Source organism: Salvelinus fontinalis, chromosome 24 (assembly GCF_029448725.1).
Source record: "Salvelinus fontinalis isolate EN_2023a chromosome 24, ASM2944872v1, whole genome shotgun sequence".
NCBI classification, from domain to species: Eukaryota; Metazoa; Chordata; class Actinopteri; order Salmoniformes; family Salmonidae; genus Salvelinus; species Salvelinus fontinalis.
This window is the reverse complement of record NC_074688.1, coordinates 18,450,518-18,462,701: the sequence shown is the minus strand read 5'-3', so window position 1 is coordinate 18,462,701 and position 12,184 is coordinate 18,450,518. Positions and strand designations below refer to the sequence as shown.

General features: G+C 38.9%; 1 protein-coding gene across 14 annotated transcripts in view; it reads left to right on the top strand.

Annotated features, from left to right (window-relative positions):
• The first annotated feature begins 3,452 nt into the window (after nt 1–3,452).
• Nucleotides 3,453–12,184, top strand: part of LOC129822091 (histone-lysine N-methyltransferase MECOM-like) — a 184,540-nt gene continuing 175,808 nt past the window's right edge. For all 14 annotated transcript variants that reach the window (XM_055880028.1, XM_055880026.1, XM_055880025.1 and 11 more), the window contains exon 1: nt 3,453–3,745. In XM_055880028.1, coding sequence (XP_055736003.1) covers nt 3,709–3,745 — 37 coding nt within the window. In that variant the 5' untranslated portion in view covers nt 3,453–3,708. The remainder of the gene's footprint in view (nt 3,746–12,184) is intronic.

Here is a 12,184-nt window from a genome sequence, read left to right as displayed (position 1 = left end):
AATGTTAGAAAATTATGTAAAACATCACGGCACAATGGAAAGATATATGGCACATGGAAACCAAACGAGGGTGGTCTATGATGATAGGTGGGATGGACTGAAAGTGGCTGAGGGTTGGGATTAAAGAGTTTATGTTTGGTAAAGTATTATTGTTATGTGACTGCTTTATATAAAAGTACCATCTATGTAAAATGTGTATACAAAATGTGTATACAAAATGTGTATGTAAAATGTATGTATATGTAGCAAAAAAATCTGTAAAAAAAACTAAAAGATATTTGTCCTCTGAAGAGGGGTAAATAATTGAAATATAATAATAATCTTTTTTTAACCAAATAAATGCTTCACAGAGTTCAAGTAACAGACAAATCAACTGTTCAGAGGAGACTGCGTGAATCAGGCCTTCATGGTCGAATTGTACTGTAAAATTAAGCATAATGATTATGACTCTAGTTTGCCGGAAAAGGCTGTTTCAGTTATTTGAAAAACGCAAAATTCTCAAATGTATGAATGGGGGCTCAGCCCCCCCTCCCGGTCCGCCCCCCGGGCATCCTCACATATTTTGTCCCCGCTACATTTTTCAGGTGCATTATAGCCCTGCTCATCAGCAAACGGTGGAAATATGAGCACCTCAATATCCAAGTAGCCACTTAACAGTGTAGCCTAATATTAATTTTGATCGAAAAGTAGAAGGCTATAGTGGATGCTTTTCAATGGAGTGGAAATCCAGGAGCGAACAGTTCCAGATTATTTATGTGTATCTCTACTCGAACGGAAAAGTCAGGCAGAAAGTTGGAGTTCCCCGTGGTGCTTTGGCCAGGCTTGCGGATGTAGATTATGTTGAATGTGTGTTGGTACCAGAGCTCACTGGTCGATATAGGTTAAAAAATACTCTCACTTCCCTCCACGGAGGGGCAGTGCTCACCGGGCACTAGCGTGCTCCACTCCCGGCCTTTTCGCAGGCTCACACTCCTTGCAAAGTTGTTTCCCACCAGGCATTATATGAATTATTACAAGTAAATAATAGCAGGAAATGATGGCAATGTGATTATACTCACTATAGGTAAAAATTGTTGGTGTAAAAACACAAGCAGTAAGGCATGATTATTCTAACACCCAGCACACGTTTTGGTCAAAAGCATACCATTTTGGTCAAAAGGCACAAGAACCAGATTCAAAAGCAGTTGCACATATAAGAGTTAAAAAACAAGTTATAATAATAACTATTATTATTAGGCTATTATTATTATTAAAAGTAATATTATAGTCTTTATTATATATATATATATATAATTATCGGCCTATTTAAAATTATTTTGTTATTAGTGTTATCATAATAAAAAGTATACGTTTCATAAATCAAAAGACTGCTCAGGCATAATTATTAGGCGCATACAATTGACTTGACAAATTATTATTTACATTTTTTGTGATGGGAGCATTTATACCGTATTATTATTTGTATATAATAGTATAGTCTACACGCTTTATCCTCGTGGTCCATCTCCAGATTTAATTTCAGAAACGTTTTGCCTGGGCATAGCATTGATATAATATCGCTGTTGATCACTTGATTGATTACCTTGCTCAAAGGTCACGCGAGTGCGCGGTCATTTCCTTGTGCCCGAGGCTCCCTTCTCACTTTTAGTCTGGCTTCGACAGCTCCTATTAAAATTATGTATTTATTTTAACACCTAAACAACCCCCCAAACATAACTAAATGCATTGAAATTAACAATCAATTACCCGATATTAACGTGCGTTCTTATTTTCTGCAGAAATGACGCAAGGAAACGCACTTAATTAGGTTAAAATAGGATCCAAACGTTGTGGAGTGCCCAACCACTTTTTTCGATTGGAATTAAATTCGAACAATGGGACAAGCAAGCTAATAATTTAGCTATACTTGCAAAGGTTCTTGAACCCAATGAATGTCTGATAATTACAACCCACTGGGCTGCACATATCTCTCCAGCGTTCCCTGGTCCTGCCATTCCGTGCCTCCGGGTCAGCGTGTCATAATAAAGTATGTATTCTGAAAGTGGTCTCGAGAACAGTGAGTTATTGCAATGAATGAAAACTGTTTCCATTTAGGCTAATTGAGGGCGCTGCCTAGAGCTGTAGCTATGGGTCTGAAAGGCTGCCTGCCTGCCTGCGTCTCAAGCCACACTCTCCAGCACACGGTGTACGTAATAGCTCCATTTATGTCATTACTTTGGGGCTAGGCTGAGGTATAACCACAATAAAGTACCTATATAAACCCTTCTTGACTTGGTAACTTAAATTACTTGGGGATTTCTCTAAACTGTAAGTATGTTGGATGAATAACTTGAGACAGTATTTCCTTAATGACACTTTTAACATATAGTTTGACTGCAAATGTATTTGACTTAATTGGATAACACACACGCACACACGCACGCACGCACACACACACCACGCACGTGTTCTATTGATACAGTGGTACTGACTCAATTGCCCACAGTTATCAAGGACATATCCGCCTTTACACTTGAATTCAGATTTCAGAGAGGTATATTAGCCTAAACGGGGTCCTACCTATAGGCGTATACTTGATTGGACTAATTTGCCATATTGAAAGGTATATTGGACATCGGCCAAAAGGATATCTTATTTTTGTCGTTTACAATTTATATGATGTCATTACTTAAATCAATTTCAACATACTTTGGAATCAATAAATCGAGTTCACAAGCCATTAAAGTGTTCACGTGCAAGATCAACATAACCTCATGCGGATCTAATTAATGAGCAATTACCTTAATTATACTCAGTTTTAATTAATAGACAAATACACCTTGCAGTTAATATCTCTCCACTACCACTACACTGCAATAGCCCAATAAGATTGTTGAGGTTTTCATTGGATCAGTCTTATGTTGATTTCATTGGATCAGTCTTATGTTGATACGGTTGTGCCCAAATCCGATGAGAGTGAAACAAAATAAACCATTCAATTGTGCAGCAGCCTCACCCAAAAGTTATAATAGACTATGCGAGTTCAACATTGATTTTGGTTATCAATTTGCATGCAAGCGATGGCATTTACGCGTGCACGCCAGCAGAAAGAGGTATTCGTTCAAAGTATTTAAAATATTAAGAATTGTCACCACTTCACAAAAAAAAGCCTCGGACAGCCTCATATTAGATCTGTCAGTCCAACTGCCCACATACCAGGGGAGGGGAGGAGGGGTTCATTCATTTCCTAGTGGTCGCTGTGATGGTCAAAACACAATTAAAACGTATAAAACATTTGATGAAAATGTTTCACATTAGTAATTTAGCCGAGCATTCATGAATGTGATTTCATTTAAGCACAATAGGTAGGCATGCATGTTGAAAGTTTGAGAATAATAGTTAATTATAATAAATGTGTCCGGCTCTCCGTAGATCCGGGGTCGTGGCGTCTCCATTTCTGACTCAGTGATCTTTAAAGATCTGACACGAAGGGATCTCTCTCCGATTGCCATCTAACTAGATCAGTCATATCAAGAGATAAATCGTTCGAAACTTTTTTGGCGGTGCTGGTAGTTTTGTTATGCGCATGTGCGAAGGTGTCCAAACTGACAATGCTGGAGAGATAGCGAGTCTGGATTGAGAAACACAGAGAAAAGGACAGAGAAAAAAGAAAAAGGAGGAAAAGATCCAAGAAAAAATCTAACAAACCCACGCCGAAAGACTGGCATCATGAGGTCCAAAGGCAGGGCACGGAAACTGGCCACAAGTAGGTGCAATATCCCTTTCTTTGCCTTTTGAAACTGCCATCTTGTAAATGTGTAGTTATATCTCAGTTATCAATGCTGTTTCGCATCTACAAATGAGGTACAATATATTGTATCTTGTTACATGAGTGTCAGTAGAAAATATCTCCCACTCACGACTGAGCAGCGGTACAGTTTGGAGAAGTTTGGTTCAGCGGTTTCGAGTTGATGCTGTCAGTGCCAGTTCATTTCGCGAATTATGAAAAATTAAATTGGCGTTATAAGTAATACAAAGTTGTGCAAACGGGAGAGGCACTTCCCAGAGAACGAACTACTATCGTTATTGCGTTGTGCTTTGTATAGTGGGCGCTACAGCGTTGGCCAACTCTCGTCCCGTCCTGCGACGCTGTTGTTGCACGCGCTTGGTTTCTGGCCACTTCAATTTGCAGGAGCGAATTTGAAAAGGCAGGTTGGCTCATTCAGATTTAGGAAACGAAAGATCCAGAATGAAAGACTTATGCATTTAAATATAATCAGGTACCATTACTGGCGCAACGACAAATGCCAAAAACATATATTTTTGCCCTGTCTGATGTATCATAGAATAAATGCTTATGGGGTGTTCGCTCTAACTATTATTACGTTATAGCCTTGGGTTATTGCGCTGTATTGTATCTTTATTATGGTGCATTTAGTTTGAGCAACAAGTAAATCATATTTGTTATAGAATTAATGTTACGGTTTGGGTACAAAACGTGTTTACGTTTTTATGTTATGCAGAAATGTAATGCCAGTTCTTTATCAACTATTGCCTCCCGCACCTTAATAAGTTGAAGTTATTTGTATTTTACCACTGCACATTGAGGGGCACCGAGGTTTTGAACACCAATATTGAGTAGCCTAATAAACTATTTTTGTAATTGTGAATTGGTTAAATTATTAGTCTGAGTTCTGGAAGCAATTCAACCCCCTTGGAGCAACACACTGATTTGGGTAAAAAGTGTTTACTCCAATAAACTGTTATTGTGGTCTACAGCAATCTACCAAAATGCACAACTATGTTTATATAAAATCTAGGCCTATCAGCAAAATGGCAAGCGGATGCAGTAGCTATAATCATTATTTACATTCCTTCAGGTAGTTTAGGATACACAAGTATAAACGTTTTCGATAATTATTTCAAATTGTGTATAGGCAATTTAATTGCATTTTCTGAGTCACTAACATCTCCAATTGTGTTTAACTTCTATGAATGTGTATAGCCTGTTGTCTAAGTTTTTACAGTATTTTTCAGAGAGAAAAAAACGTTATAATTTTTAAGTATATCATTTGAATGTTTTGAATGCTAGTTTCCTCATGTCTGGACAACAGTGTAGTCATAGGTCAACATCGGTAGGTTGCAGTCCTGGAGACAGGGGTTCGCGGGTGTTATTCTTTCAATAAACGTCCGCGAGACCTGACAGTCATCTTATTGTGTGTGTTTGTGTGTGTGTGCGTCACTTTCTGTCTATATATTTCTGCTACACGTGGATCATTTCTCTGGACCTTTCTGGAGCTCAGACAGAGGAGAAAGGACCTAAAAACCCTTTCCTCTTTAGGATGTTAGCCTACTTGATTTAGGCCTACACACTACACTCAGTGGATGACACTCATCCAACCTGCAGTTTTATTTAGAAAATCGAATTGTGAGTGTTTTGTTAGTTCAAACAATTCTGGGCATCGTTTCCTCGTTGCGATGTAATTTAACGATAATCGTACCAGATGCATCTTTATTTACGAGCCAACCTTTTAAGTGTTTCCCAAACAAGCACGTAGGGAGAACGTTCGCTAAGTGCATGGTTAGACCATGTGTCGATGCTGATAGGATTGGAAGAAAAGCAGAGCTCCTCTCGGATCAGCTTTCTCCATTCAAATCAACATTAACATTATATTTATTCCTTAATACTGACGATGGATCAGTTTCTAATCTAGAGAGATGTTATCACCTATGGCTACAAATAGGCTATTGAGGCGGCTCATTATGCGTACCCAATAATAATGATCTAAATCACAGATTGGGGCACATCATTGCCCACATGTTGTCACACATGAAATACATTTTGCCAAAAATCACAGACAGTAGCCTTGTCGCAAAATATAACTAAAATAGATCAAATATATTGTACATATGGACTATATAGATAGGCATGTAGCTTATGTATCTTTTAATGCAGTCATCTCTGTTCTCATTTGAAGCATCAACTTCATACTGAAGTTATCTGCAGTCACCAGGTCCGGCCCAAGACTTTTGGGGGCCCTATGCGAAATGTTGTTGCAATTTCCTGCAATTCTACACATTATGCCATGGGGTGCAGAGATAATGTTGCAGTTTTAAAGTAACTTTGCTGCAATTCTACACATTTTGCCATGGGTTGCAGAGATAATGTTGCAGTTTTAAAGTAACTTTGCTGCAATTCTACACATTTTGCAATTGGGCAGAGAGAAGACTTTACAGTTAAAAATAATAATAATAATAATAATGCAATTCTAGAAATTTTGCCATGGTGTGGATAGAAAAATGTGCAGTTACAGCTATTTTCCTACACATTTTTTACTTATGCCATGTTAATATGATATTTGAGTGAGAGTGACTTACAAAATCAATAGGGGCCCTGGAGGTCAGGGCCCCTGGCCAAGTGCCCTTCATGCCCGGTCCATAATTCGACCATGATTACTACAAGTTTAGATAGCTGGCTATACTAATTTACCAATCTAAAACTGGTTAACTGACATTGGCTAATTGAGTGACTGTCAGTGACTGACATAACAAGAGAAGTACTTCTGATGGACATCCAAATATAACAATTTTACCTTGTCTATTCTACTATTCTAACTCTCAACAGTAAGTTGACACCCCAACTGAGTTCCCTCAAAAATAATATATATCGAATATACAGTACCAGTCAAAAGTTTGCACACACCTACTCATTCAAAGGTATTTTCTCAATTTTTACTATTTTCTACATTGTAGAATAATAGTGAAGACATCAAAACTATTAAATAACACATATGGAATCATAGTAACCAAAAGAGTGTTGAACAAATCAACATATATGTTAGAGTTTAGATACTTCAAAGTAGCCACTCTTTGCCTTGATGACAGCTTTGCACACTTTTGGCATTCTCTCAACCAGCTTCACCTGGAATGCTTTTTCAACAGTCTTGAAGGAGTTCCCACATATGCTGAGCACTTGTTAGTTGCTTTTCCTTGGACTCTGCGGTGCAACTCATACCAAACCATCTCAACTGGGTTGAGGTCAGGTAATTGTGGAGGCGAGGTCATCTGATACAGCACCCCATCACTCTCCTTCTTGGTCAAATAGCTCTTTAACATCCTGGAGGTGTGTTTTGGGTCATTGTCCTGTTGAAAAACAAATGATAGTCCCACTAAGCGCAAACCAGATGGGATGACGTATTGCTGTAGAATGCTGTGGTAGCCATGCTGGTTCAGTGTGCCTTGAATTATAAATTAATCACATACAGTGTCACCAGCAAAGCACCCCCACACCATCACACATCCTCCTCTATGCTTCACGGTGGGAGCCACACATGCAGAGATCATCCGTTCACCTACTCTGCATCTCAGAAAGACACGACGGTTGGAACCAAAAATCTCAAATTTGGACTCATCAGACCAAAGGACATATTTCCATTGCTCGTGTTTCTTGGCCCAAGCAAGTCTCTTCTTCTCATTGGTATCCTTAAGTAGTGGTTTCTTTGCAGAAATTCGACCATTAAGGTCTGATTCACGTAGTCTCCTCTGAACAGTTGATGTTGAGAGGTGTCTGTTACTTGAACTCTGTGAAGCATTTATTTAGGCTGCAATCTGAGGTGCAGTTAACTTTAATTAACTTATCCTCTGCAGCAGAGGTAACTCTGGGTCTTCCTTTCCTGTGACGGTCCTCATGAGAGACAGTTTCATCATAGCGCTTGATGGTTTTTGCGACTGCACTTGAAGAAACTTTCGAAGTTCTTGAAATTTTCCACTTTGACTGACCTCCATGTCTTAAAGTAATGATGGACTGTCATTTCCCTTTGCTTATGTGCGCTGTTCTTGTCATAATATGGACTTGGTCTTTTACCAAATAGGGTTATCTTCTGCATACCACCCCTACCATGTCACAACACAACTGATTGGCTCAAAGGCATTAAGAAGGAAAGAAATTCCACAAATGAACTTTTAACAAGGCACACCTGTTAATTGAAATGCCTTCCAGGTGACTACCTCATGAAGCTGGTTGAGATAAGGCCAAGAGTGTGCAAAGCTGCCATCAAGGTAAAGGGTGGCTACTTTGAAGAATCTCAAATATAAGTGTTTTTTCATCATTTTGATGTCTTCACTATTATTCTACAATATAAAAAATTGTGAAAATCAAGAAAAACCTTTGCATGAGTAAGTGTGTCCAAACTTTTGACAGGTACTGTATATCTTTTACAATTTTTTGGTCTGGTGCCCTCTATCATCGGGCCCTAAGCGACTGCTTATTTATGCCTAGAGCCGACCCTGGTAGTCACAGTCAGACAGATAGCCTAAACATCTTGATTCTATGTTTAGCGGCGATCTTATGTGAGTAAAGTGATGCAGAAGGGCAAAACAAATCTGATATTGCTCTTTGGCTGCTCTAGGAGGGGTCTGGATCACTTATAGATGTGCAAAGGTTTTTTAAGAGCCATGTCACTTACGAATGCTCTGGGTAACACCTCGCCTAGTAAAGATACATTGTAAGACGGTTCTAACGATGATTTTAACGCTACGAAGGCTCTGGGAAAGGAGGCCCTGACTCAAAGATATATGTGTTATTCATGTAGAACCCCCCCCCCCCCCCCCCCCCCCCCCCCCCAGGGATTATGCGAGTATTTGTGGATTTTGTTCAGTGCAAGATACTAAATAAATTAGATACATTTTTCACATCTGTTTTTATCAATTTTGGTTGGAAATTATATTGTCAGTGTGTTTCAAAATGCTCACCAAAATAATATTCAGAAGGGAAATTATTGGACAATTAGATTTGACGTTCAAAATACACTTAAATGAGTCACATTGATTTGACAACAGCAATGCGAGTCGAAGAGCTTTATAACCATAGGCCTACTTTTAATATGAAAAGTTTGTCAGGAAGAACTTTAAGAGCTACAATATACAGACTGGGACACTCATTATTTATTTCCTGTGCTTCATGGATTTGTCTCGTGAACTTCGGTGTCATTGAGGTGCCTTTGGCCTTTGGCACCGAGGATCGGTCAAGACGGTATGAAATAAACCCAGCAGACAGTCCGCTCTCATCAGGATCTCTTACAGACTGTTGTTTATGGCAACATGGCCCAGTATTGGCATATTTACAGAATATACTTGAAAAGCAAACGATATGCATATTTTTCTGGGATCACTGACCAGGCAAAGGGCACGCACGCACGCATGCACACACACACACACACACACACACACACACACACACACACACACACACACACACACACACACACACACACACACACACACACACACACACACACACACACACACACACACACACACACACACACACACACACACACATCAACAATGGTTTTGTAGTGCATTTAGTACTGGTGTTGGCGCCTGCTGCAATCGGCCTAAATATTAACAGTCCTTTGAAAGAATGCGCCAGGGTACAGCACCAGCCGGTCCGCACTTCCAGTTCCAAGCATAGTTCTAAATAATTTCTTACAATCTGAGAATAGGGGGGATAATTTGAGCGATATTTAAATATGATTATTTACTCAAGATGTAAGAGGAGGATTTCTAGGCTACCTATTAAGTCAGAGGTAGAGAATGTGAACGTTCTAATAGCTCGTTCTGGCCTGTAGCCAGCTCTGCACAATGTCAACAGTGAATATTTAAATTCCCAGACTCCCCATAAGAGGTCTGCGGGTAAATGTGTTCAGTGTGCGGCCTGTCCGGATAAGTTCTGTTCAGAGACATGTAGGTCTCGTCGCTCAACAGGGAGTGTTTGTGCTCGATCTCGATTGATGTGCGCATGGCAGGCAGATGATAAAACATAGTGGAGTGAGTTAATGGAGGGGGAGTTGGTACACAGTAAAAAAGGGGTTGTAAAAATTACAGTGTTGACTTATTTTAACCCAGGATGAGTATTTTCAACATTATGAGGAGTCAATGAGCTCCAGTGTCGGAATTAAATTGGAATGTAAAATTATGCAGGTATTGCAGTGTAAATTCAACTCAATTCAGTGATTAAATAACACTGGAGAGTGTAACTAAACCAGTGTTAAATATTATTACACATTTATGTGTGAATTTTAAGTCAAAGACCAGTTTGTGTCAAATTATCTCTGAAAATGTGACACTACCTGTAGAGTAACTTTAATACTATGTAGACTGGGACCAAATGTTTTCTGAAACAGTGTTGAATGTGTAGGTGGAGAGGTGGTAATAGAAGTGTATTTGTTGGGGGAAAATTAGTTCAAACTCACCCCTCGTGCCGCCCCCCCAAAAAATTATCTCAGCTGGGACTATAGGCTTAAGGTAACTCCATGTTACCAAAATTGCCTCTCAACTAAAGGCTCAGGGAGTAGTGTGAGATGTCTGACCCATGGTGCACCACTTGTAATATCCTCAAAACGAAGATATAAGATTCATATGAATGCTGAATTGGATTGTAATTTTCCAATGCACACCCATGTATTTAAAACAAAATACTTTTGCTTTATTCACACATATATGAACGACATAGGTTTGAAACAATGAGAGGATATTAGGCATGCTCATGCCGCACTTCTAAATTCTATGTACCCATCGAAATAGTGTTAAACTAACACTTTTCCAAGTGTTCACAAACTAACACCCTAGAGTGTTTTGTAAAGCATTATTTGCATATTTCCCAGCATGTGAACGTGAACGTGAGCAATACCCACCCATGACTGTGTTTGTTAGTGACAGAGACATGCTTATTACATTCAATACATTTGAGTCCTGAAGCCTTCATCAAATGATTGCCTAAATGAATGTGTTTGAATTAAAAAGTTAGCCCATGGTGATCATATATGATGTATTTCAAAAGGCCTTTGGTTATGGTCTAGATATCCTCAACATTGTGACTTGATAAACTTGGCTCATGGTCCACACCAGACCTGCAAGTCACAATTAAACAATTTTTGAAGTGATTACTAATTCGAATCAGAATGAAGCCCGAAGGAGAATATCCCAAAATTGGAACCTTTTAAAACCCACCACAACCTGCATTTAGAAAGAATGGTAGGGTGAAAAGATTTGCTAACTAAGACTACCTAAACCATCTAAAGTGGAACAACCATCTCAGTAACGGGGAAAATAAGTCCAACCCCTTACATATGGGATTTGTTTTGGAAAATGTAAGTTATTTATCTGTGTATAGTACAAGATCAATGGATCAATCAATGTGCATGCAGAAACATAGATATTAAAACAAACTATTCTAAAACTCAACCTCCAACAAAGCATTCTGGGAAGAATGATAATGTGCCCCTCCCACATCTTTTTCACTCTGAGAGAACTCAACACAGTCCAGTAACAACACCATGCAGTGTTGATTCAAATGTGATTCAAATAACACTTCATTTATTCACCACATGTGGTGTCAATTTCAATCCCACTGGTGTTAACCCCACCAGAGTCAACACTCACAACACTCACAACACTTTAAACCTTATCACCGAGATTTTAACACTTGCAAATTTGCTGTGTGTGTGTGTCAGTTTATGTGAATAGTCCATAAATCAATGTCTCGCCATAGACCCTTGCACTGCATTTGAAATTGTATTAAATGTATTTGACATTTCTAAATAAAAACGTAGAAAAACATTTGTTTTATTTTGATTATTAGGTTATTTTTTTGTTCCATAATTGCTTTGGTGGCTTAGTATTCCCTCAGAGGCAGGAGTGAAGACTAGCTAAAGCTGATTGGGATAAGATATAATAGTTTTAAGATTGCAGGTTGACTCTGTGTGTTGAGGACGTGCTATTGAGAACTGGGGAAAATTTAGTCACTATACCTTACTCATCAATGTAAAGTGGGTGTCTGTGTGTGTGTGTGTGTGTGTATATACAGTGCATTCGGAAAAGTATTCAGACTGCTTGACACATTCCACATTTGGTTACGTTACAGCCTTATTTGAACATTTATTAAATTGTTGTTTTCCCCCCCCCTCATCAATCTTTGCACAATAACCCATCTTGACAAAGCAAAAACAGCTTTTTAGACATTTTTGCAAATGTATAAACATATATTTTTTTAAGTATCACATTTACATAAGTATTCAGACCATTTACTCAGTACTTTGTTGATGCACTTTTGGCAGCGATTACAGCCTTGAGTCTTCTTGGGTATGACACTACAAGCTTGGCACACCTGTATTTGGGGAGTTTCTCCTATTCTTCTCTGCAGATC